General features: G+C 42.4%; 1 protein-coding gene across 2 annotated transcripts in view; it reads left to right on the top strand.

Moving 5' to 3' along the window:
- LOC132005103 (zinc finger protein 585A-like) overlaps positions 1–23,695 on the top strand; it is a 32,696-nt gene extending 9,001 nt beyond the window's left edge. Inside the window, exon 3 of one of the 2 annotated variants that reach the window (XM_059381873.1) lies at positions 23,367–23,695. In XM_059381873.1, the coding sequence (XP_059237856.1) occupies positions 23,367–23,695 (329 nt within the window). Of the gene's footprint in view, positions 1–11,967; positions 16,663–23,366 lie in introns of those variants that run through there. The other variant, XM_059381871.1, reaches the window with a different exon arrangement.
- Positions 23,696–27,127: the final 3,432 nt, after the last annotated feature.

Below are 27,127 nucleotides of genomic sequence, written 5' to 3'. Positions count from 1 at the left end.
AAAAAAAAAAAAAATAGTAAACCATGCAATAAACAGGGTGCTGTCCTCCAGGCTGAGTAGATTCAGCTTAATTGGTAAGGGTCCTAGGATGTCCAGAATGATATAGGAACGCTAGCCCCCGCCAAGAGTGTTGGCCTGTCCTTTGAAGCCAGGCTTGACCTCTCTAGCTCTGAAAGCGCTAGATGCAGGGCGTCTTCCCATCACAGGCTGTTTTGTCTGCCTTGGAAATCTGTGGTATGCTCTGAGCTCAATCTTCTGGATCACTTGCTGCAGCTTCTGCATCAGCACTTTGTCCATTGTGCTGTGATGGTGTAGAGATGGCTGCTTTCCTCAGCCTCAGGACCCAGCCTCTGCTGACTTTCAGCTGGTCATTTGCCAACTCCTTACCTCTCTCAGCCTTTCTAGAAGTGGAGACAGGCCCTGCTCTGGATTAGGTTTTGGCTTAAGGGAGTGTTGGGGCTGCTTTGATCTTTGCAGACCACTGGAACTTTATTTTTTTTTTTTAAGACTTATTTATTTATTTATTTATTTGACAGAGAGAGAGAGCTCACATGTAGGCAGAGAGGCAGGCAGAGAAAGAGGAGGAAGCAGGCTCCCCACTGAGCAGAGAGCCCGATGCAGTGCTCTATCCCAGGACCCTGGGATCATGACCTGAGCTGGAAGCAGAGGCTTTAACCCACTGAGCCAGGTGCCCCAAATAAATAAAATATTTAAAAAGAAAAAAAAAAATAGGGGCGCCTGGGTGGCTCAGTGGGTTAAGCCTCTGCCTTCGGCTCAGGTCATGATCTCAGGGTCCTGGGATCGAGCCCCACATCGGGCTCCCTGCTCAGCAGAGAGCCTGCTTCTCTCTCTCCCCCTCTTCCTGCCGCTCTGCTTACTTGTGCTCTGTCTCTAGCTCTCTGTCAAATAAACAAATAATTTTAAAGATTTTATTTATTTGACAGGCAGAGATCACAAGCAGGCAGAGAGGCAGGCAGAGAGAGAGGGGAAGGGAAGCAGGCTCCCCGCCGAGCAGAGCGCTGGATGTGAGGTTTGATCCCAGGACCCTGAGACAATGACCCGAGCCAAAGGCAGAGGCTCAACCCACTGAGCCACCCAGGCGCCCCATTTACCATTTTTTGATAATGTTAAATGTTATATGGGTGTGGTTCGTGGCCTCCAGAACAATTACAATAGTAATAAAGGTCTCTTCTGGAAATATTTGAAATATTGCAAGAATTACCAAATTTGATACAGACATGAAGTGAGCAAATGCTTAACCCACTGAGCAACCTAGGCGCCCTGGCACCATCTTTCCAACAGCATTTGCTCAGCTCAGGTCATGATCCCAGTGTCCTAGGATTGAGCCCCACATCGGGCTCTTCGCTAAGCAGGAAGCCTTCTTCCCCCTCTCCCTCTGCCTGCCTCTCTGCCTATTTGTGATCTCTGTCAAATAAATAAATAAAATCTTAAAAAAAAAAATAAGATGTTGCCGATAGACTTGCTTGTTGCAGCCTTGCCACACCTTCACTTTGTAAGAAACACAGTATTGTGAAGCATCATAAAGCAAAATTGCTGTAAAACTAAAAAATAAATAAATATGCCTATACTCTCTATGATTTTGGCTTTTTTCCCCTTTTTTTCCCCCTAATTATTCCAACCACAGTGTACAAGGGTTCCTTCTACCTTCACTCTCACCAATACTTGTCTCTGCTCTTTAATTTTTTAAAATTTATTTATCTGACAGAGATCACAAGTAGGCAGAGAGACAGGCAGAGAGAGAGGGCAGAAGCAGGGGCTCGATCCCAGGACCCTGGGATCATTACCTGAGCCAAAGGCAGAGCTTTAGCCCACTGAGCCACCCAGGTGCCCTTCTGGTCTTTTTGAAGGGAACAGTCTTACCAAGTGTTCTTAGATGATACATCAGTGTGGTTTCAGTTTGCATTTTCCTGATGAGTGGGGAAGAGCATCTTTTCATATACCTTTTAGCTATTTGTAGATTTTCTTTAATGTCTATTCAGGCTCTTTGCGTATATATTAATCTGATTGTTTTTGTGTTACTGAATTATGTGAGTACTTTATATATTTTAAATGTTAACCATTATGTGGTAAAGTGCTTGCAAATATTTTCCCCCTTTATATATTGTTGATTGTTTCCTTTGCTATGCAGAAGATTTTTAGTTTGATGCAGCTTGATTTGACTTTATGGTGGTTTTTTTTTTTTTTTTTTTTTTTTTAAGATTTTATTTATTTGACAGAGAGAGAGAGCACAAGGAGGCCAAGAGGCAGGCAGGGAGAGAGGGGGAAGCAGGCTCCCCACCAAGCAGAGAGCCCAATGCAGGGCTCGATCCCAGGACCCTGAGATCATGACCTGGGCCAAAGGGAGAGGCTTAACCCACTGAGCCACCCAGGCGCCCCAACTTAATGTTTTTGATGTAATTTGACTTTATTTTTGTCTTTGTTGAATGTGCTTTTTGTTTCCTATCTGAAAACTCAGTATTAAGACCAGTGTCAAGGAGTTCTTTCTCTGTTTTTTTCCTCCAAGAAGTTTCACATTATTGTGTGTACACTGAAGTCTTTAATACATTTGAGGTAATTTTTGTGAGTGGTGTAAGGTAGGGTCCCAGTTTCTTTGTTTTGTTTGGCATGTACATGTCCAGTTTTCCCAGCACCACTTGTTTTTTATTAAAAAAATTTTTTTAAAGATTTTATTTATGTATTTGACAGAGATCACAAGTAGGCAGAGAGGCAGGCAGAGAGAGAGGGGGAAGCAGGCTCTGCACTGAGCAGAGAGCCCGATGCAGGGCTGTATCCCTGGACCCTGGGACCATGACCCGAGCCACCCAGGTGCCCTCCCAGCACCACTTATTGAAGAGACTGTCCTTTTTCCATGTGTGTTCTTGGCACCCTTGTCCAAGAATAGTTGAATATATATATGTGTGGGTTTATTTACTTCTGGGCTTTCTGTCTCATTTCATGAGTATGGATGTCTGTTTTTACTCCAGTACCATTGTGTTTTGTAGTACAGTTTGAAATCACAAAGTCTGGAACCTCTAATTTTGATATTCGTGATCAAGATTTCATTGGCTGGGGCGCCTGGGTGGCTCAGCGGGTTAAAGCCTCTGCCTTCGGCTCAGGTCATGATCCCAGGGTCCTGGGATCAAGCCCTGCATCGGGCTCTCTGCTCAGCAGGGAGCCTACTTCCTCCTCTCTCTCTGCCTGCCTCTCTGCCTACTTGTGATCTCTGCCTGTCAAATAAATAAATAAAATCTTTAAAAAAGAAAAGAAAAGAAAAGATTTCATTGGCCATTTGAGGTCATTTGTGGTGCAAATTTTAGGATTTTTTTTTTGGAATTTTGGTAGATACTGCATTGAGTTTTAGGTTGCTTTACGTAGTAGAAGCATTTTAATAATAATTCTTTTATCCCATAAATATGGGATAGCTTTCCATTTATTTGTGTCTTCAATTTCTTTCGTTGGTAAGCCACCCAGGCACCTTGGTTTGCTGATACTTTGTTGAGTTTTTTTTTTTTTTTTTTTAAGGTTATTTATTTATTTATTTGTTTGACACAGAGAGATCACAAGCAGGCAGAGAGAGAGGAGGAAGCAGGCTCCCTGCTGAGCAGAGAGCCTGACGCGGGGCTTGAGACCATGACCTGAGCCGAAGGCAGCGGCTTAACCCACTGAGCCACCCAGGCGCCCCTTTGTTGAGCTTTTTTACATCTATGTTCATTAGGGATGTTGACCTGTAATTGTGTTTCCTTATAATGCCCTTTTGTGGCTTTGCTGTCCTAATATTAGCCTTGTAAAGTGAGTTTGAAAATGTTTCTTCCCTTTCAGATTTTTGGAAGAGCTTGAGAGTTTAATCTTTAAAATGTGGATAGAAATCATCACTGAGTCTATCTGGTCATGACCTTTTCTTTGTTGGGAGATTTTGATTACTGATTCTATTTCTTTGTGTATTTGGATTTTCTATTACAATTCAGTGTTTGGGGTCGCCCAGTTGGCTCAGTCTGTTAAGCGTCCGCCTTTGGCTCAGGTTGTGATCCCAGGGTCCTGGGATGGAGCTCTGCATCAGGTTCCCTGCTCAGCAGGGGGCCTGCTTCTCCCTCTCCCTCTGCCACTCCCCCGTGCCTGTGCTCTCCTGCTCTGTCAAATAAATATAAATATATATATATATATTTATATATATATATATATATATATATATGAGTACTTTAAGAGATATATATATACATATATTATATATATATATAGATATAGATATATCTGTTTTTACTCCAGTACCATCATGTACATATATAAGATATATATATATATCTTAAAGTACTCAGCGTTGGTTGGTTGTGTTTCAGGGAATTTATTCTAGCTTATCTAATTTGTTAGTGTGTAATAGTTCATAGTATTCTTTTATGACTCTATGTGTTTGCTATCACTAGTAATTTCTCCTCTTTTATTTCTGAATTAATTTATTTGAGTCTTGCCTTTAAGCTAGTCTAGCTAAAGGTTTTTCAGTTTTATCTTTTCAGAAAAACAGCTCTTTTTATTTTTCTAGTTTCTGTTTTATTTCTGTTCTGATTTTTGTGTTTTCCTCTGTTTCACTGACTTTGGTCTTTGTTCTTTTTCTAGTTCCTTAAGGTGTGAAGTTAGGCTGTTTATTGGAGTTCTTTATTTATCTTTTTAGTGCTCACAGTTATTTCTCTGAACTTTTCTCTTAGAACTGCTTTTTCACATTCCATGTTTTGTTCCACTTTTGTTTTTCTCAACATATTTTTTTATTTTGCTTTTGATTTTTCCTTTGGCCAGTTGATTGGATAGGCATGTGCTGCTTAATGTCCACATATTTGAATTATTAAGCTTCCTCATGATTTTTTTTTTCAAGATTTTATTTAAAAAAAAAAAAAAGAAAGAAAGAAATCTTGGGGCGTCTGGCAGTGGGTTAAAGCCTCTGCCTTTGGCTCAGGTCATGATCCCAGGTTCCAGGGATCGAGCCCGGCATCGGGCTCTCTGCGTGGCTTCCCTCCTCCCCTCTGCCTGCCTCTCTGCTTACTTATGATTCTGTCAAATGAATAAATAAAATCGTTTTTTAAAAAAAGGAAATCTTATATTCTAAGTAGTCTTCATACCCAGTGAGGGGGTCGAACTCACAGCCCTGAGACCAAGAGTCACAGGCTCCACTGACTAAGCTTGTCAGGAACCCCCTCCTATGTTACCGATTTTTGGTTTTATTCATTGTGTTAGGAAAAGGTACTTGATAGAATTTCAGTCTTCTGAAATTTGTTAAGTTTTGTTTCACATAACATATGATTTATCCCAGAGAATATTCTGTGTGCTCTTGAGAATGTATATGCTGCTATAGTAGGATAGAACGTTCTATTTATGTGTGTTTGATCCATTTGGACCAGAATGTTCAATTCAGATATATCCTTGGTTAATATCTTCTGTCTGGATATCTACCCATTGTTGAAAGGGGGATATTGATAGTAATATTCTGTTGCTGTCTTTTCTGCCTTCAGATCTAGTTGAGTTTGCTTAATACTTAGATGCTCTGATGTGTGATGCATACATACCTACAATTTTTACATCTTCTTGGTGAATTCATTCATTTATCATTTTATAATGACCTTTTTTGTCTCTTATGATGGTTGTTAACTTAAAGTCTGTTGTATCACCTATAAGTATAGCTACCCATATTCTGTTTGTTTTCCATTTGTCTGGAGTATCTTTTTCAGTTCCTTCACTTTCAGCCTTTTGTTTTGTTTTGAATTCAGCCATTGGATCTCTTCTGCCCTCTTGTTAATTATTGTCTGAGTGTTTTGTAGCACCTTTCTTTCTCTCTTGCAGTCTTCCCTTGTGATCTGAGGATTTCCCGTGGTTTTATGCATTCATTTGTTTTTACTGTGGTTTTTGCTTTGTGCTTACCATGAGGCTTATTTAAAGCATCTTAAAACATTCTATTTGAAGCTGATAACTTCTATTGCATACAAATCTCTTTTACTGGGTGCCTGGGTGGCTCAGTGGGTTAAGCCGCTGCCTTCGGCTCAGGTCATGATCTCAGGGTCCTGGGATCGAGTCCCGCATCGGGCTCTCTGCTCAGCAGGGAGCCTGCTTCCCTCTCTCTCTCTCTCTCTGTCTGCCTCTCCATCTATTTGTGATCTCTCTCTGTCAAATGAATAAATTAAAAAAAAAAAACAAAAAAAAACAAATCTCTTTTACTCACCTCCTTTACATTTTATGTTTCTAAATGTCATCATTTACATCTTTTTTTTTTAAGATTTTATTTATTTTTTTTGAGAGAGCAAAAACAGCGGGGAGGGGCAGAGGGAAAAGCAGACTCCCTGCTGAGCAGTTGAGTCTAAGGGAAGGTTGGGGGGGGGTTCAACCTCAGGACTCTGAGACCAAAGACAGGTGGTTAATCGACTATACCACCCAGGCACCCCACATCTTTTTTATTTTGTAACCATTCACAGATTATTGTAGATAGTTATTTTTAATACCCTCATCTTTCGTCCACAGATTATTGTAGATAGTTATTTTTAATACCCTCATCTTTCGTCCTCCATAGTGATGTTAACACACTGTTGAAGTATTACAGTACAGTAGTGCCCTGTTATCCATGGGGGAATATGTTCCAAGAATCCTAGGAGATGTCTGAAATTTCAGATAGTACCGAAACTTATACATGCTATGTTTTCTCATACACACACACACACACACACACACCCCTGTGATAAAGTTTAATTTATTAATTAGGTACAGTAAGAGATAAATAATAATAAATAATAATAAAATATAATAATATCAATAATATAATAAAAGTTATGTAAATGTGTTCTGTTTCTCTCAAAATATCTTATTATACCTTACTCAGTCTTTCTGAGATGAAGTGAGGTGAGTGACATGGGCTTTGTGACTTAGCATTAGACCACTACTGACCTTCTGACAATATGTTACAATGAAGTAGGATCCTTTGTTTTTGGACCATAGTTGACTTTCCATAGTTGAAATCATGGAAAGTGAAATGAATAAGGACGAACTCCTATATTTTGAATATGACTGTGTAATTGCATTTATCAGTATGTTCTATATTTCCATGTTACTAATTAGCATACTTTCATTTTAGTTTGAAGAATTGTGTTTAGCATCTTCTGTAGGGTAGGCCAAGTGGTGATGAACTCCCTCAGCTTCTGTTTGGGAAAATTTTTCTCCTTCATTTCTGAAAGACAGCTTTGCTGGTAAAGTAATTTTGGTTTGCAGTTTCTTTCTTGCAGCATTTAGAACACATCATCACACTTTCTCTTAGTAGGCAGTGTTACAGTGGAGAAGACTGCTCATATCCTTATGAGGGGGAGGGGAGTTCCCCTGTATGAGTTTTTCTCACAGCTTTCAAATTCTCTTTGTCATTACATTTTGACTTTTATCATATAGTTGACCTTTGAACAACAAGAGCGTTAGGGGTACCATGCAGCCAAAAAACCGTATATAGCTTTTGACTATCCCCAAAACTTAGCTACTAATATCCTATTCTCCACCAAAGCCTTGCTAATAACATAAAGTCAGTTAACCCATGTTTTGTATGTTATATTTATGCTATATATTTTTTAAAAGATTTTTATTTATTTGACAGACAGAGATCACAAATAGGCAGAGAGGCAGGCGGAGAGAGAGGAGATATGCTATATTCTTACATTAAAGTAAGCTAGGGAAGAGAAAGTGTTATAATCATAAGGAAGAGTAAATGTGTTTATAGTATTTTACTGTATTTATTGGAAAAAGTCTGTTTATGAATGAATCTGCACATTTCAAACCCTTGTTCAAGAGTCAACTGTAATTTGTTTTGGTGAAGTCCTCTTTGGTTGGAATCTTTTTGGGGACTTAACAAGCATCATGTACCCAGATGTCCATGTCTTTCCCCAGATCTGGGAAGTTTTCATCCATTATTTTTTAATCCATTATTGTTTAATTTTTTTTTTTTTAATTTACTTGAGAGAGAGAGTGAGAGAGAGGGTATGAGAGGGGAGAGGGTCAGAGGGATCAGCAGACTCCCTGCTGAGCAGGGAGCCTGATGCTGGACTTGATCCCCGGACTCCAGGATTATGACCTGAGCCAAAGGCAGTCGCTTAACCAACAGCCACTCAGGCACCCCAGTCCGTTATTGTTTAAATAAGACTTCTGTCCCTGCCTGTCTTCTTCAGGGCCCTCGTAATGCAAATAGTATTCTGTTTTCATGATGTCCTGTAATCCACATAGACTTTCTTTATTCACTCTTTTTAGTTATCTTTTTTCTAATTTGACTGAGTGATTTCAAAAGACATATCTTCAGGGGCACTTAGGTGGCTCAGTCGGTTAATTGTCTGTTCAGGTAACAATCCCCGGCTCCTGGGATGGAACCTCCCATCAGGCTCCCTGCTCAGTGGTGGAGAGCCTGCTTCTCCTTTTCCCTCTGCCCCTCCCCCTGCTTGTGCTTTCTCCCTGTCTTTCTCTCTCTCAAATAAATAAAATCTTTTTTTTTTTAATGCGCAGAGCACTATTAAAAAAGGTGGGGGTTGCGCCTGGATGCCTCAGTGGGTTAAGCCTCTGCCTTCAGCTCAGGTCATGATCCCAGGGTCCTGGGATTGAGCCCAGCATAGGGCTCTCTGCTCTGCAGGGAGCCTGCTCCCCCCCCCCCCACCACTGCCTCTCTCCCACCCCCCGCCCCTCCTGCCTCTCTGCCTACTTGTGATCTCTGTCAAATAAATAAATAAAATCTTAAAAAAAAAAAGACCTATTTTCAGTTTCCGACTCAGATTTTGATTGATCAAGCTGGCTGCTGATGCTCTCTATTGCATTTTTCATCTTCCTTTCCTTTCCTTTCCCTTTCCCTTCCTTTCTTCCTTTCATTCATTCATTCAACTTGGGGGAGGGAGAGGGAGAGGATCTCAGGCAGACTCCAGGCTAAGTGCAGAGCCTGACACGGGTCTCAGTCTTACAACACTGAGATATGACTGTAGCCAAGATCAAGAGTCAAAACCCTTAACTGGCTGAGCCACCCAGGCGCCCCTGCATTTTTCTTTTCATTCATCATATTCTTTAGCATAACTTTTGTCCAGTATAATTAACATACAGTGTTCTGATTATTTCAGGTGTACAGTATAGTATACCATGATTTATTTGATCCTTTTTTATATTTTCTTATCTATCTGTTGAAAAATCTCATATTGTTTATAATTGTTTTCCTTATTTCATTGAATTGCCTGTTTTTTCTTGCAGCTCATTGTGCTCCTTTAAAACAATTATTTTGAAGTCTTTGACAGTTCCTAGATCTCCATTTTTTTGGGGTAACTGATCAGTTACTGTGTTCCTTTGGGATGTCCTGTTTCCTTTATTTTTTTGTTTTTTGTAGCCTTGCATTGATGTCTGTACATTTCATGGAATAATCCCTTTTTCCAGACTTGACAGAAAGGTTTTGGTGGGGAAGATCTTTACCCATGTGTGGTTGTGAGTGCACCAGCTTGGTGGGGTGTGCCAGTTCCAACTACAGCCTGGTCAGGAGGATTAGTGTCTGTGCAGCTCTCTGAGATCAGTGTCATCAAACAATATAGGAGTCCTCAGTAGCCGAGGCTTTATGTGTCCACAGTAGTAGAGAATGCTACTGGAACCTTCTGATCTCTTTCTCCCACAGGATTGTTTTGGCTTTGGGGGTTCCCTTGATGTCAAGTCCCACTCTTGAGTGTGTGTGTGTGGTGGTGGTAGCATTGGTGTCTTATGTGCAGGCACCTGTGGAGTGTGTACATGTCTGGGTTCCAAGAATGTGAATAGACATGAAACAATAGCAGTTCTAGGGTCCATTTTGGAATAGCGTGCAACAGCGTTGACTTGCTGTGTGAGATGCAGTTGTACTCTGAGCATTGATGGTGCCTGTGATTGGAGCATGGGTTCCTTTGGTGTCTCTGGGATCAGAGAATCAGACTAGCCCACAAGGGCCATGGCTCTCATGCCTGAGACCTGGCACTCAGGTGACAGCCATGGAGTCAGGTTATGGAATATAGGCAACCACAGAGCAGTTGCGGGCTGGGGTCCAGGGTATTGGTGGGGTTCGTGTGAGTGGCAGCTCTGGTCATGGAATGGAGCGACAGTTCCTTTTTTGGTGGAGGGGACAACTCAGTATATTATTCTGTGGTAAGTCCCCCATGGTGATAGCTATTGATTACCTTAGTGCAAAAGCTGCTGGGGTCTTTTGCAGAGCAGGCCGGTGGGGTCCATGCCTGCAAACACTTGGACCCTCTGATGAGTAATCTGTGATGTTCTGCTGCTGTAGCAGGACTTGTTGGCGTTCTCCGCAGCAGAGGTTGCTGAGGTCCCCTGCAGAGTAGGGGAATGCAGTGGCATCAGCCCTTTGGCTGACACAGCCCCACTCTTTTTATCTGCCTACAGCCAGCTGTCTTCACTAAGCCAGTGACCCCAGTGATCCTTTCTGTGTCATTGTTCTTTCTGTGTTCTCCATCATGTCACTGTAGTATCTTTTTTTCCCTAATGATTTTATCTATTTATTTGAGAGACAGAGAGCATACACACAAGCAGGGGAGTGACAGAAGGAGAGTGAGAAACAGGTTCTGCACTGAGCAGGGAGCCCGATGTGGGGCTCAGTCCCAGAACCTTGGGATTATGACCTGAGCCAAAGGCAGACCTTTTTTTTTTTTTTTTGCTACCCTTTTAAGATTTTATTTATTTATTTGACAGAGAGAGATCACAAGTAGACAGAGAGGCAGGCAGAGAGAGAGAGAGGAGGAAGCAGGTTCCCTGCTGAGCAGAGAGCCCGATGCGGGACTCGATCCCAGGACCCTGAGATCATGACCTGAGCCGAAGGCAGCGGCTTAACCCACTGAGCCACCCAGGCGCCCCATTTGTTGTTGTTTTTTTTTTAAAGATTTTATTTATTTATTTGTCAGAGAGCGAGCGAGCGCGAGCGAGCACGGGCAGGCAGAGTCAGAGGGAAAAAGCAGGCTCCCTGCGGAGCAAGGAGCCCGATGTGAGACTCGATCCCATGACCTGAGCCGAAGGTCCCCCAAAGGCAGATCTTAACCAACTGAGCCACCCAGGCACCCCTGTGTTGCTGTGGCACCCTGATTTAAGCCTGCCAAGGGCAAAGGCTGGTTTCCTCTGCTAGTATACTGATATCACTCACCTTGCCGTCTTTTGTGCTGAATAGCCCGGGACAGTGCTGGCTATTCGTTTGTCCTCTTTCTCCCTTAGGACTTGTATTGTCCATGTCCCATGTAACTTCTCAAGGCTTACAGGAAAGAATCCTTTGTGTATCACAGGATGGGCAGGCAGAGTGGACTCAGAGCGGTATGGTCCTGGTCAGTGGCTGGAGAGTGTGTCCACATCACACCAGGTCCCTCATGGTGAACCTGTCTTTATTCACCCATATTTTCATGCTATTTCCAGTGACCATGCTTCATTTCTACCTTTTCTTCTCCATTTTGACATTTTGCTAATTTGTCTGTTCTTCTCTCATTATTTCTACTGTGACTTCCAGCACAGGGGTAATCTCTACCTCTCTGGACTCCACATCTCTCCCATTTCTCTCATGTTCATGTATTCCAGCATTGGCCGTGAGATGTTCACGTACCCTAAATTGATGTTGAACAGCAGGTAATCTGTTGCAGTTGGATTGTAATGTGCTTGGAGGCATGCTTTTACCCAGCCTCACATCAACAGTAGCAAAGGTCCCACCAAAGACTTGGCAGAGAAATGAGTTGTAGTCCTTGCCTCTTTTTCTTGTCTCATACCCTGTCTTTGTATCCTTCTCCTGGTGAGGTCTCCGCCATTCTGTGACCTTAGGGGCCAAATAATGGACAGTGACTGCTCCTACAACTGAATGTCAACTGCTGTGTCTGGAAAAGCATGGCATACACTCCTGCCTAGATAAGATGGATGCCTGTGTGTGATGGGCTCACCCCCTCATTACAGCCAGCACGTATTTCACCAGCATTTCTCTGCCTTCAGGTTGCTGCTGTGGAGCAGAGAATGAGGAGGCCCCCTTTGCACAGAGCGCTTCTGTAGGCGTTTCACAGACCTGGATGCCCAGGGCTGCTCTGTCTTCCCGGAAGACCCACCCCTGTGAGATGTGCAGTCCCGTCTTGAGAGACATTTTCCACTTGGCTGAGCTCCAGGGGAAAGAAAACAGCCAGAAACGGTTGAGGTGTGGGGCCTGCGGGAAACGATTTTCTTTCAGTGTGAGGTTGGAGCAGCAGCAGGAGCAGCCCGCGGGAGCAAAACCATTCAGAAGCCGTGTGGACAGGGCCTCTGCTGTCAAGAGCTGGGGATCCGGTGGTTTGGGAAAGCCCTTTACCTGTGGAGAGGTTGAGAAGGACTTGCTGTCTGGCTCGGGGCATCTGGGGCAAGAGGCCACTTGTACTGGGGAGAAGCCAAAGGAAATCACCCAGTGCAGGGCAACATTACAAAGCCGAAAAAGTCATCACACCTGGGGAGAATGCAAGAATGCCTTCGGTCCCAAACACGCACTTGTTCAGGACCACTGTTTTGTGTGCAGTGAATGTGGGAAGACATTCAGGTACAAATCTTCATTTGTCATACACCAGAGATACCATACTGGAAAAAGACATCATGAGTTTGGTGAATGCGGAAAATCCCTTAGGCAGAGCTCTTCCCTCAGTCAACATGGAAAGACTCACACTGGGTCCAGGCAATACAAGTGCAGCAAATGTGGGAAGTCCTTAAGCCACAGATCTGTCCTCATTCAACCCCATAGATGGCACAATGGAGAAAACAGTTATGTGTGCAGTGAATGTGCAGAATCTTTTAACCGTGGCTCCGTGTTGATACCTTGTGGAGTTCAAACTGGAGAAAGGCCTTTTAAGTGTAGTGACTGTGCAAAATCTTTTACTTCTGTCTCTGCCCTCAGTTATCATCAGAGATCTCACACAGGAGAAAGGCCTTATGAATGCAGTGAATGTGGGAAATCTTTTATCTCTAGGTCTGATCTCCGTTATCATCAGAGAGTTCATTCTGGAGAAAGGCCTTACAAGTGCAGTGAATGTGGGAAATCTTTTATCACTCGTACTGCTCTCCGTTATCATCACAGAGTTCACACTGGAGAAAGGCCTTATGAGTGCAGTGAGTGTGGCAAGTCCTTTACCCGAAGAAATAACCTCATTATACACCTAAGAGTTCACTCAGGTGAAAGACCATATGAGTGTAGTGAATGTGGGAAGTCTTTTACCTTTAGCTCTAGCCTGCGTTACCACCACAGAGTTCACACTGGAGAAAGACCTTATGAGTGTAGTGAATGTAGGAAATCGTTTAACAATAGGTGGACGCTCATTCGACACCGGAGAATTCACACAGGAGAAAAGCCTTACGTGTGCAGTAAATGTGGGAAATCTTTTACCTGTAGCTCCACTCTCCAGTATCATCATCGAGGTCACCTTGGAGAAAGACCTTATGAGTGCAGTGAATGTGGGAGGTCTTTTACCACTAGCTCTGCCCTCCGTTATCACCAGAGAGTTCACACTGGAGAAAGGCCTTATGAGTGCAATGAATGTGGGAAATCCTTTATTTCTAGGTCTGACCTCCATTACCACCATAGAGTTCATTCTGGAGAAAGGCCTTATGAGTGTAGTGAATGTGGGAAATCCTTTATCCGAAGAAATAACCTCATTTTACATCAGAGAGTTCACACAGGAGAAAGGCCTTACAAATGTAGTGAATGTGGGAAATCTTTTAACAACAGATGGACACTCATTCAACACCAGAGAGTTCACACAGGAGAAAAACCGTATGTGTGCAGTGAGTGTGGGAAGTCTTTTACCTGTAGCTCCACACTCTGTTACCATCAAAGAGTTCATGAAGGTAAAAGACCTTATGAGTGCAATGAATGTGGGAAATCTTTTACCTCCAGTTCCACTCTCCGTTATCATCAGAGAGTTCACACAGGAGAAAGGCCTTACAAGTGCACTGAGTGTGGGAAATCTTTTACCTTTAGTGCCAGCCTTCGTTATCATCACAGAGTTCACAGTGGAGAAAGGCCTTATGAGTGCACTGAATGTGGGAAATCCTTTAAGGATAGATCACAATTCAATAAACACCGGAGAACTCACACGGGAGAAAGGCCTTATGAGTGCAGTGAATGTGGGAAGACATTTAGCCAAAAATCTTCCCTGTCAATACACCAGAGAATTCATAATAGTGAACGGTCTTATGAATGTAGTGCTTGTGGGAAATCTTTCACATCTATATCTGGCCTTGGTTATCATCATAGAGTTCATAGGGGAGAAAAGCCTTATCAGTGCAGTGAATGTGGGAAATCTTTTACCAATAGCTCAATACTCATTCGACACCAGAGGGTTCACACAGGAGAAAGACCTTATGTGTGCAGTGAATGTGGAAAATCTTTTACCAGTAGTGCTACCCTCTCTTACCATCAGAGAGTTCATGCAGGTAAAAGGCCTTATGAGTGCAGTGAATGTGGGAAGTCATTTACCTCCAGTTCCACCCTTCGTTATCATCAGAGAGTTCATGCAGGAGATAGGCCTTACGGGTGTGGTGAATGTGGGAAATCTTTTATCTCTAGCTCCAAACTACGCTATCATCAGAGAGTTCACACTGGAGAAAGGCCTTATGAGTGCAGTGAGTGTGGGAAATCCTTCAGGGATAGTTCCCAATTCAGTCAACACCGGAGAGGTCATACTGGAGAAAGGCCTTATGAGTGCAGTGAATGTGGGAAGTTTTTTACACGGAAATCTACCCTCTCTCAACATCAAAGAGTTCACACTAGGGAAAGGCCTTAGGTTGCAGGGAAGGTGTAATTTCCTATTCACTATAACAACACTGCAGGGAACTCTGAGGAGCCATCTGTCTGCCCTGAGTCTCAGACAGCTGAACGTGCACAGTAGGATAATCCATATAAGTTTCCATAAGGTAGTAGGAAGCTTGTGTAAATAGGTTGCACTTTCTAAACTGTCCAGGGCTCTTTCTAGATTTAGCTCACTGCTAGATTTTGTGACCAAAGCCTTTTCATCTCTCCTGACTGGCAGGTGCACAGGGTGCACCAGTCACCTCCACAGTGTATTCAGGGAAGGTGACCTTTGTTCTCTCATGAATTGAAACAAATTAGGAGTGACCTGAGCCCTTAGGGTCAGGTTCCCCATCTCCTTAACTACCTTGGGCATGGACCTGAATCACTGATGACCCAGGGAATAGGAGTTTGGGGGGCAGCTTACAGAGAATGACTATCTTTTTCAGGGACATGTTAGTTTCATGTGACATTTGCGATGAGCTTTTTCCAGCTTCCAAGTCCCAAACGTTAACTGTCTGCTGCACATTGCTTTGGCCTATGTGATGATCAAGGCCTTATTCTTTAAGTCGTCTTTAATCTTGGATATTCTGCTTACTCTGTGTGGTAGTTTATATACGGATTTGGGCTCAACAAGCATTGCTGGGTGAACTTTTTAGAGTCTCAAATTGTCCATGCTTGAGGAGGGAGAGGAGGATGATAGAAATAGCTTGCCAGTTTGGCCAAATTTGCATTGCTGCTTTACCACCTCTGAAAAACTGCAGGGCTTTCTGGTTTTCATTTGTGATCTGGATACTTTGTTTCAGGAGGGGGCAGGTATGAGACCCTCAGATGCTTCTGAAAGGAGCATGAATTTTCACTTGCTGAAAGGAGGTATCACAGGGGATGTCAGCACTGTTGGGGATTATTAACCCTGGCTTTACAAGCAGCCATGTGCCCTGATTCCACAACCTATTGGGCTGAGGTCACTGGTTGAAAGACCACAGTGGGCAGGAGAAACCATATTTGGTACAGAAACACTGGCTTAAAAGGAAGCGGAGACTGCAGCCAACTGGATGGAATGTGCCTCTTCTAAAAATGCATCCGGATGAGTTTCTGTGACAGTGACTGTAGGATCAGTGTGTACGCAAATCTCAGGACCTCCAGACATATTTATCTTGTGCAGGTAAAGTCACTGTCAGAAAAAAATAAAAAATAATCAAAAGGTTCTTTGGTTTCCTCTCAGTGATGTTTGCCTCAAAGCCACTACCACAGAGGCAGGGAAAAAAAGATAAAGGAGGATCTGTATACCTGGGATCTGGCACTAGTGACCAGGAAGCATTCCTGAACTTGTATGTAAATATTCTTCGTTGTTCTCTACATTTGCTGCCACTGACATAATACCCCCATAGGCATGAGAAAGAGATGGAGTCAGTGTGGAGTTGCCAAACCTATTTTCCAAAAAGAGTAGGACACAGACATTCTGTCTTGAGCCATTTTTAAAGCTTTATTGGGGTGTAGTTTATATGTACTAAACTACATATATTTACAGTATAATTTGCTAAGTTTTGACATAGTTATGAATTTCTGAAACTATAACCCTGTCACATTATGTTTATCTCATGTCTTTTTATAATCTCCCCTGCCCCTACTGGTAAACCAGTAAAGCACTGGTTTACTTTCTCTTACAATGATGGATGGGTACCTTTCAAGTTTTTGAATGTTTGGAGTTGAGTATTTGTTGTTTTTATGTGTCACAATTACTTTGAGATTCATCCGTGATACTACGAGTAGTGGGTTTTTTGGGTTTTTGCTGAGTAATATTTTTACATATGCCAGTTTATCCATTTATCTGTGTTTTTTTTAGATTTTGACTATTGAGTATAAAGCTAGTTTAACATGTTTTATGTGAGTGTATGTTTCTTTGAACTTCTGTTGGTAACATGACATCTGGGTCACAGGGTAGGTAAATGTTTTACTTTGGATCACACCTTTTGCATCTTCCCAGCAGGTATGAGAGTTCCATTTCCTCCACATTCTGAATATGTGGTTTAGCCAATCGTTTTAATTTTAGCCTTTTTAATAAGTTTTTAGTGTTCTCTTATTTTAGTTGTATTTCTGTAAGGATTAACGATAGGCATTTTTCCCAATGCTCATTTGCTGTCTGCATCTTTGGTAAAATGGCTGCACACATCTTTTTCTTATTCTTTGAGCTTTGGCTATTTTCCTTTGACAGGACAATGAAACAAGTGTGTGTGTGCTCACATGCACTGAACAGCTGTACCCTTTTAAATTTTTTCTGCATTATTAACATGTTCTCCATCACATTTATTTTTTTTAAGATTTTATTTGAGAGAGAACAGGTAGTGGGGAGGGGCAGAGGGAGAGGGAGAGAAGCAGACTCCCTCCTGAGCAGGAAGCCCAGAATGGGGCTTGATCCAGGACTTGAGCATGACCTGAGCTGAAGGCAGACATATAACTGAGCAACCCACCCCATCACATTCTTTTATTTTTTATTTATTTTTTTAAAAGATTTTATTTATTTATTTGTCAGAGAGAGAGCAAGTGAGAGCAAGCACAGGCAGACAGAGTGGCAGGCAGAGTCAGAGGGAAAAGCAGGCTCCCTGTGGAGCAAGGAGCCTAACGGAGGACTCGATCCCAGGATGCTGGGATCATGACCTGAGCCGAAGGCAGCTGCTTAACCAACTGAGCAACCCAGGCGTCCCCCCATCACATACTTTTAAAAGATTTTATTTAATTATTTGCGGGAGAGTGCGAGTTGGGGGGTGGGGTGGGGGGAGGGAGAGGGAGAAGCAGACTCCCGGCTGAGCAGGGAGCCCGACTCATTGTGACCCCAGCCAAAGGCAGACACTGAACTGCCAGGCACCTCTCTCCATCACATTCTCCTAAAGTCCAGTTGTTGAAGAATACAATAAAGCCTTGCTTTGTAGTGGTTACTCATTTCCCTGGGTTATCACCACTGGGGTTGGTGGGCTGGAGCAGATGAGGAAAAAGGTTGCATCAGAACGGGGCTGGGCTTTTACTTTGAGTCCCAAAGCCTGGCTGGGGGGTGATGGAGACTTCCCCAAGTCCTGGTCCTTTGTCTCTTAATTCGTGGACTCCTGGCTAATGTAAGGACCCACAGGCAAATGTCCCCATCCAGGGCTTCAGTTTCATCCTATGTAAAATGGAACTTAGGAGCTGCCCTATTCCTGGTCCATTGGAAACTGAAGATTTGAGGTGTCCATTCCTGTGTAGGTCTACCTGTGGGAAGCATCCTAGATCCAGGCATCTGTAGCTCTCCCTGTTAACCACCAGACCACTGTGCATGCCAGGAATTGAGCTTCTCAGGAGTCCCTGATACAGGTCAACCCCCAAAACCCATCTGCAGGGAGGAGGGTCTGCACAGTACTGAGGTTTCTTTGGATTCCTGGGAATATCTGGGCAACTCCCCAGAGCTCCTTGAACCTCAGTTTGCTGACTATGACATAGAAGCGATGATGGTGTTTACCTTGGCTCCTGGGAGCATCAATAAAAGTAAAAAAAAAAAAAAAAAATGGGGCGCCTGGGTGGCTCAGTGGGTTAAGCCGCTGCCTTTGGCTCAGGTCATGATCTCAGGGTCCTGGGATCGAGTCCCGCATCGGGCTCTCTGCTCAGCAGGGAGCCTGTTTCCTCCTCTCTCTCTCTCTGCCTGCCTCTCTGCCTACTTGTGATCTCTCTCTGTCAAATAAATAAATAAATAAATAAATCTTTTTAAAAAAAAGGTAAAAAAAAAAGTTAAAAAAAAGAGCCAAAAATTAAAAAACACTGAGCACTTACTCATGACAGAATTCCATGGGATTATTAGCTTGTATGTTTTTATATTTAAAAATATTTATATTTCTATAACTTTCCTTTTCGCAGTTTGTTCTGTGCTTAGCTCTTAGTTATTGGTATTTATATTGCATTAGTAATATCCTAGTTTTGTTCATTCTATAGAGTGCCACATAAATCAGTATATTTACTGTGGAATTTTGTCCAATCCACATGTGTGATCTAGTTTATTTTCTCTTCTGAATCACTCTATAACTGAGACCAAGAGCATGCTCACCAATTGGTGGATTATCATAGAAATAATTTGATTCATTTTTTCTTTTTTTTTAATGAGAAAGAAAATGCCCCAATGGGGAGAGGAGGAGAGGGACAAGCAGACTCTGTGCTGAGAAGAGAGCCCCATGCAGGGCTTGATTCCAAGTCCCTGAGATGATCTGGGCTAAAGTCAGATGCTTAACCAACTGAGCCACCCATTCATCCTGATTCACTTTCGTATCTACAGAGAGAGCACTCCTTATGGACCTCTACTTGCCCTAATTGCCAGATTAATTCTCTTCAGATCCTCTAGACAAATTTGATTTATGATGCTTAAATGCACAATGATGAATACTATTAAGGTATGTTATTCCACACAGCAGAGAGTCTTGTCACATAGCTATGTTTTGGTTCGTTAAGCATCCTTTGTTTTTCTTTCCTAAAAATTCAATGTGAGTTCTACTTATTTAAAACTTAAACTGTTTAATATGATGTATGCAACAGATGACCACTTGGAAAAACAAAAAGCATTTTTATTTTAATGAATTTTGTTAGGGTGCACAGGAAAGCTTCCAAATACATTTTTTTTTTAAAATTCAGTGAAATGTGGGTGATATAAAGTAGAAATGGTAAAGTAATAAATATATAACTATGTAAGTTTTCTACAATTAGAATGATTTTGAAATATTCAAAAATTTCAGTCCACTTTAGTTTTGAATGTTAATGGTTAATTTTGAAATCAGTGAAAAATTTTCACAAATTAATATATTGTATAGTTGTATCTCCATATACTGGATAATTTTCACAAAAATTGCCTGTTTTAAAGCTTTTCCTAATATTTTATGGCTTATATGGATACTGAAAATATTATAGGTTTTCTTTATATTATATAAGTTATTTTTGCAATTAAAGTTTTTTGGTTATCTTTGTATTTTGCATCCATTTTTATCTTAATGTGACAAGCATATTTTGTGGTTTTAAACTGGGGTCTTGTTTTGTAATGACGTGCACATTTCAAGCGCAGGTTTGTTTTAAAAAAATCTTTTTTTCTTTTTTTTTTAATAAGCTTAGGCTTTTTGTTTTCATGTTAGGGTTGCTGCGGCTTATTTTCTATTTGACCTGAGATATAAATGGAGATTCTTTTTTCCCTTCTCATTTGCAACCCATCTTTTTTTTTTTTTTTTTTTTTTAAGATTTTATTTGTTAGAGAGAGCGTAAGCACAGGCAGACAGAGTGGCAGGCTAGAGGCAGAGGGAGAAGCAGGCTCCCTGCCGAGCAAGGAGCCCGATGTGAGACTCGATCCCAGGACGCTGGGATCATGACCCGAGCTGAAGGCAGCCGCTTAACCAACTGAGCCACCCAGGCGTCCCTGCAACCCATCTTAATATTTTATTCCATTATCTATTTCCTCTACAAGTTGATAATCAAATTGAATACATATATGTTTATAAAAGTTTACCAATATATAGATAACAGGGGTGTTCCTTGGCTATCTCCTGTGTACCACCAGCCCGTTCTGGTTTTCTTTCCAGAATAAATTGTTAGATATAAATGTAAGATTTCTCAATAAACATATTTATTGCCCTTTAGAACACACTTCTTTAAAAATTTTTTACATTGAGGTATAGTTGACATGTAATATATTTCAGATGCAGTTTAGTGATTTGAAACATACATCATGAAATGTTCACTGTATGTGTAGTTACTATCTATCACCAAAGTCATTACAATATTATTGACTATATTCCCTATGCTGTACTTTTCATCTCTCTGACTTGTTTTATAATGGCAAGTTTATACTAATTAATCCCCTTCACCAATTTTGCTTATCCCCCCTACCCCTTCCTCCCTGGCAAGGACTAGTTTTCTATGAGTCAATTTCTCTCCTTTGTTTTTTAAGATTCCACATGTAAGTGAAATCGTACAGTATCTTTCTCCATCTGACTTATATCACTTAGCATAATGCCCTCTATGTCCATCCATGTTGTCATGAATGGCAGGTTTTTCTTTTTTATGGCTGAGTAATAGTCCATTGTGTGTGTGTGTGTGTGTGTGTGTGTGTGTGTGTGTGTGTGTGTGAGTGTTTATCACATCTTTATCCATGCATCAATGGACACTCTGGTTGGTTCCATATCTTGTCCATTGTAAATAATGCAATAAATAAAGGGGTGCACATTTCTTTTTGAATTAGTGTTTTGTTTTCTTCAGGTAAATATCCAGGGGTGGAGCTACTGGACTTTGTCATTCGATTTTTGTTTTTTTGAGGATTTTCAATATTGCTTTCCAGAGTAGCTGCAGCAATTTACATTGCCACTAAACGTGCATGAGGGTTCCCTTTTCTCCACATTCTTGCCAACACTTATTTCTTGTCTTTTTGATACTAGCCATTCTGACTGGTGATATCTCCTTGTGTTGATTTGCATTTCCTTGTTGATTTGTCATACTAAGCATTCTTTCATGTTTGTTGGCAGTCTCTATATCCTCTTTGGAGAAATGTCCATTCAGATCTTTTCCCAATTTTTAACTGAAATTTTTAGGGGTCTTTGGTGTTGAGTTCTTTATATATTTTGGATATTAACCCCTAATTGGATACAGTAGCTATTATCTTTGCCTTTCCGTTTTGTTGATGGCTTGCTTTGCCATGAAAAAGCTTTTGAGTTTGATTCAGTCCTTCTTGTTTATTTTTGCTTTTGTTTCCCTTGTCTAAGGAGACAGATTTAGATAAATATTGGAGATTGATATTCATGCCATTACTGAAAATAGGCAGTTTTGAGTTTCATGGTTTCAGGTTTCATATTTAGGTCTTAAATTAAAAAAAAAATTTAAAAGATTATTTATTTGACAGAGAGAGAGATCACAAGTAGGCGGAGAGGCAGGCAGAGAGAAAGGGGAAATCAGGCTCTCCACTGAGCAAAGAGCCCCATGCAGGGTTCAATCTCAGGACCCTGAGATCATGGCCTGAGCTGAAGGCCAAGGCTTAACCCACTGAGCCACACAGGCACCCGTATATTTAGGTCTTTAATCCATTTTCAGTTCATTTGTTCTGAATGGCGTAAGAAAGTGGCTCAGTTTCTTTTTTTTTTTTTTCCCCATGTAGCTGTCCAGTTCTGCCAATACCATTGATCGAACAGATTATCTTTTCCCTACAGCCTCCTTCGTCATAGATTAACTGATAAGTGTGGGTTTATTTTGGGGCTCTCAATTTGAATTAATATCCCAGGAATATTAGCATTTGTGTTTGAAATACACAAATTGCCTTTTTTATAGTAGCTGTATTTATAATATCTAATCATTCCACATAAAAGATGGCTTGTATCTATTTTTATTTAGGTTTGCTTTTCACAGTTCCTGATATGTTTTTTTATTTCTTTCAATTCTTGTCACATTTCTTATTAATTTGTGTTTCAAATTTTTATTTCATTAAGATATTTTTTAAAAGATTTTATTTATTTATTTGACAGAGATCACAAGTACGCAGACAGGCAGGCAGAGAGAGAGGGGGGAAGTAGGCTCCTTGCTGAGCAGAGAGCCTGATGCGGGGCTCAATCCCAGGACCCTGAGATCATGACCTGAGCCGAAGGCAGCGGCTTAACCCACTGAGCCACCCAGGCGCCCAACCTAAGAGACTCTTAATCTCACAAACAAACTGAGCGTTGCTGGGGGTGGGAGGAGGGATAGGGTGGCTGGGTTATGGACATTGGGGTATGTGCTATGGTGAGCACTGTGAACTTTGTAAGCCTGACGATTCACAGACCTGTATCCCTGGAGCAAATAACACATTACATGTTAATTTAAAAAAAAAAAGATATTTTCTCTAAATGTTTAAATAGCTGAAAGCTTCATATAGGATTACCACGAGTTTTTTTTTTTTTTAACTTTTATTGTATTTTCCTAATTATCTTGTTAATATTTCATGATTTTAAAAGCATTCTAAGTCATAGAAATGTCAATTTTGAGTACTTCATTTGTTCTAATTCATGTCTCTAGTCTTAGAGCATTGAGTATTCCGGACATACCATATCATCTGTCCTCTGATCCACATCTCTTATGACTTCCAGAATAGACACAGAACTTCTTCGGTAGCAATTCCAGTCATGCCTTCACACCTGCTTTTTCTTCCCACACAAAAGACAGGCTAGGCTGGTGGTTTCCTGACCACCGCCAACTTCGTTTTACCAGAGCCTTTATACATCTTCTTACCAGTTCCCGACAGAACCCTCCGCACCTGCTTATAATCGTTGCAGGTTTCACACTCTGGTCTTTGGGTTTCTCCGTGGTCCGCAAACTCAAGAACTGGGGAAATGGAATTTCATAGGAAACCACAATCCGAGTGTAAGAGCCTACTTAGCCAGAGGGAGCCATATATTGGGGGACCTACCACTGAGAACATGTTGTGGGAGGCCGGACTTGTATCTTTCTGTTCACGATCTTCCCATGGGTCCCAGGGCCCTCAGGACGTAGGTCCCGCACTTCGGCCCGCCAGTCCAGGAGTGACTCCGCCTCACGCTCTCAGTCCCCTGAGGGCAGAATCCTCTCTCCTCAGGTCTCCTCCGGCCTCTCGCCTCCAGCCCAGCGGGCCCCAGCTCGGAACCCGCTTCTGCACGTATCCGGCCGGCGCCTCCCTGTCCTGGATACCCGGGCCCGGGCCGCATGGAAGCAAGCAGGTGGCCGGCGCTCTGGCCTATGGGGTCTGGGTTGGGGGACCGCGGGGAGGGCCCAGGGAACGAGCGCTTACCTCAGCGGGGTCCCTGGGCGCGATCGTCGCCATCCGACTGGGAGGGCGGGGCGGCCACCCGAGCCGGCGGTCCGGGTCCAAGCCCCGGCAGCTCTGGAGGGCGTCACCAAGCCGCAGACCCATCTCTTTGCCAGTAGGGACAACGACTCCCACGCCTTCACAGTCTAGTCACTTCAGTCTCGCCCCCGCACGCCCCAGAGCGTCAGGGAGGAGGCCGGAAGTCCCTCCCCCGGCTGTGCAATACAGCGAAAATGCTTCCATTGGCTCAGCTGCGTGCCTGATCTTATGAGTAATGTAGTTGGCGGCCGGCAAAGGCTGCTGGAAACATAGAGGGAGGGAGGGGATTTGCTACAGCGAGGAGGCATAATTTTGAGGGAATAAATGCACGGAGATTATTATATACAAGATAATTCCTGGGATGCCTGGATGGCTCAGTTGGTTAAGCGACTGCCTTCGGCTCAGGTCACGATCCCGGAATCCTGGGATCGAGTTCCGCATCAGGCTCCCAGCTCCATGGGGAGTCTGCTTGTCCCTTTGACCTTCTCCCCTCTCACGCTCTCTCTCTCTCACTCACTCTCTCAAATAAATAAATAAAAATCTTAAAAAAAAAAAAAAAAAGATAATTCCTGATGTTTGGAGTGCACTTTGGAGCCATGTCCCTAAGACCAAACCAGTAGGTCAAAAAAAGGCCTTGTGGAAGGAGTAGCCTTTTAAGCCATCAAGTCATTTGTTCTGTGATCTTACCTAGCTGAGTTTCAACCTCTGCAGGTGTTAATCCAGGTACAGTAGGTGGTGTTGGTCACAGCACAGATGCCTCCTTGCTCAGCTAAAAAATATTCAAGAGCTCTTCTGTTATTAAGAACAACTTTGGGGATGCCTCAGTGGCTCAGTCAATTAAGAGTCTGACTCTGGATTTAAGGTCAAGTTAGGATCTCAGGGTTCTAGATCAAGCTCCCATGCACGTGCGTGCTCTCTAAATAAATAAATAAAATCTTTAACAACAACAACAGCAACTTTAGTCAGAGTCTAAAGATCTATTTCGGAAGCTATTGTCTTAGCAACAAATTCTATATCTTCCAGAGTTAAGGAGGGGTTTCTTTTTTTCCTCTTTTTTCTTTTAAAAATTAGTTTTATTAACATATAATGTATTATTTGCCCCAGGGGTACAGATCTGTGTGTCATCAGGCTCACCATAGCACATACCCTCCCCAGTGTCCATAACCCCACCACCTTCTCTATACCCCCCTCCCCCCGGCAACCCTGTTTGTTTTGTGAGTCTCTTATACTTTGTCTCCCTTCTGACCCCATCTTGTTTCATTTTTTTCCTTCCCTATCCCCCAAGCCCCCCACTCTGCCTCTCAAATTCCTCATACCAGAGAGATGATATGATAATTGTCTTCTCTGATTGACTTATTTTGCTGAGTATAATACCCTCTAGTTCCATCCATGTCATTGCAAATGGCAAGATTTCATTTCTTTTGATGGCTGCATAATATTCCAAGGAGAGGTTTCTAATCATAACCGCCTTTACATTTACTCCTATAACCAAGTAAGTGTGGCCTTGCCAAGGGAAGCAAATCCTAAGCCATGAAAGCCTCTGGCAGGTATGTCTTGACAATGTAAATCCAGGGGAGTTGATCAATAAGATGTCCTAGTTTGCTTGTGAAAAGTTAGGGACACCATTATGTAACCTAAGAGGCATTGCCCAGCTGTGTGGTAGCTATGTAGGCATCCACAGGGCCGAGGAGAATGATAACAACCACAGGGAAAGACAGACCCTCTCAGAGCACAAACCATTTTCATTAAAGTGTTAGTGTTCATGGATTCATTTGTAGGAATTGGTGTGTCTACCCATTCAAGCCAGGAATAATTTGGGTTTTTAGCTCATATGGAAAGAAAATCTCCCAGCATTAAAGAACGAGTCATTCTAAATACCTTGCAAAGATGTTTACGGCTGATGTTTTCTCTTAGTGAGTAGGGGCAGATCTGAGCCTCCTATGGGAAAGCGATGGTGCAAATGTACTAAGGCTTACATTAAGTCTTTGTGTCTAATTCAGCACATACAGTTATAATTGAGGAAAGGTAAAAACAAGGCACCAGTTGTTCTGGTCATAAACGTGAAACTTGGTAAGAGACTTCTTCAGGGGCAGCAGGAATGGGGGTATTAATTATAGTTATCATTTACATTGGGAATAGAAGAGTAGTTGGTCACAAGGAGTACCAGGAAGTCTCTAGCATCATGGGAAGATTGGGATCTTTGATGATGAATCCAGCAGTCTGAAAGGTTACCCCCTTTCTAATGGCCTGGGAGATACTGAAGGCGTTATCTTTGCAGGGCAATGCCACAGTAAAGGAAAGAACATGAAAAAGATTTCATGCTTAAAATCTGAAGTCTTGATCTGGCCAGTCCGATCTGAAGTCAGCTGCTTCTCTTGTTTGTTGGTTTTATTTGAAGGTCTCCAGCATCTTTACAGGGCCAGAAGGCAGCTGGTGACTTTAGCTGTGAGAGGTGTATTTAAGGCTCAATGTCCTCTAGTTTTCCATTAGTGTCAGGGGTCAAGAGCACTTGAGATGGTCCTTTGCAATGGGGCTCAAGAGCTATTTTTCTCTTGTGTTGTTTCCAAAATACCCAGTCACCAGGCTCTAGACTACAATTAACAGAATCATTTGAATTGGGAACAGGAAAAGCTGCTTTATCCTGTTGATGATAGGCTTTAGCATAAGACATTAAAGTCTTATAATCACTGGCTATATAAGTATACGATAACAAGGGATCAGCAGAAAGTGGGATTAGCCAATAGGCATTGGGTTACATTGGGTGACTATCTCATAAGGAGGGGGTTTTACGGAGGGAGTACTATAAATGGTTGACAGACTCAGAAGCAATTCCTTAGGCCAAGGGAGTATAGTAGTTTCAGCAAGCTTAGAGATTTTTTAAAAAATACTTTATTTATTTATTTGACAGACAGAGATCCCAAGTAGGCAGAGAAGCAGGCAGAGAGAGAGAAGGAAGCAAGTTCCCTGCTGAGCAGAGAGCCCGATGCAGGGCTTGATCCCAGGACCCTGGGATCATGACCTGTGCCCAAGGCAGAGGCTTTAACCCACTGAGCCACCCAGGCGCCCCAAGCTTAGAGATTATAAGTTTAAGGATCCCATTAGTTTTCTGAACCTTGACTGATGATTGAGAGTGATAGGGACAGTGATAATTCCAAGAGGTTTGCAAGGTATTCATTAAGGCTTGTATGATTTGCCCAGTGAAGTGTGTCTTGATCACTGAGATTATGGAAGGTATATCCCATGTGGGAAACACATTTTCTAAGAAACATATTTTCTAAATCTTTAAGATTTTATTTATTTGAGAGAGAGAGAGAGAAAGAGAGGGTGTACATGTGTGTGTGCGTGTGCATGCACGCACACACACACGTAGGGGGGAGGGGAGAGAGAGCGGAGCAAGCAGACTCTCCGCTGAGCAGGAAGCTGGATGCAGAACTCAATTCCAGGACCTGGAGACAGTGACCTGAGCTGAAGGCAGACGCTTAACCAACTGAGGCACCCAGGCACCCCTCTAA

Source organism: Mustela nigripes, chromosome 17 (assembly GCF_022355385.1).
Source record: "Mustela nigripes isolate SB6536 chromosome 17, MUSNIG.SB6536, whole genome shotgun sequence".
Classification (NCBI taxonomy): domain Eukaryota; kingdom Metazoa; phylum Chordata; class Mammalia; order Carnivora; family Mustelidae; genus Mustela; species Mustela nigripes.
The sequence above is the reverse complement of the archived record's forward strand: the minus strand, read 5'-3'. Positions and strand labels throughout refer to the sequence as shown.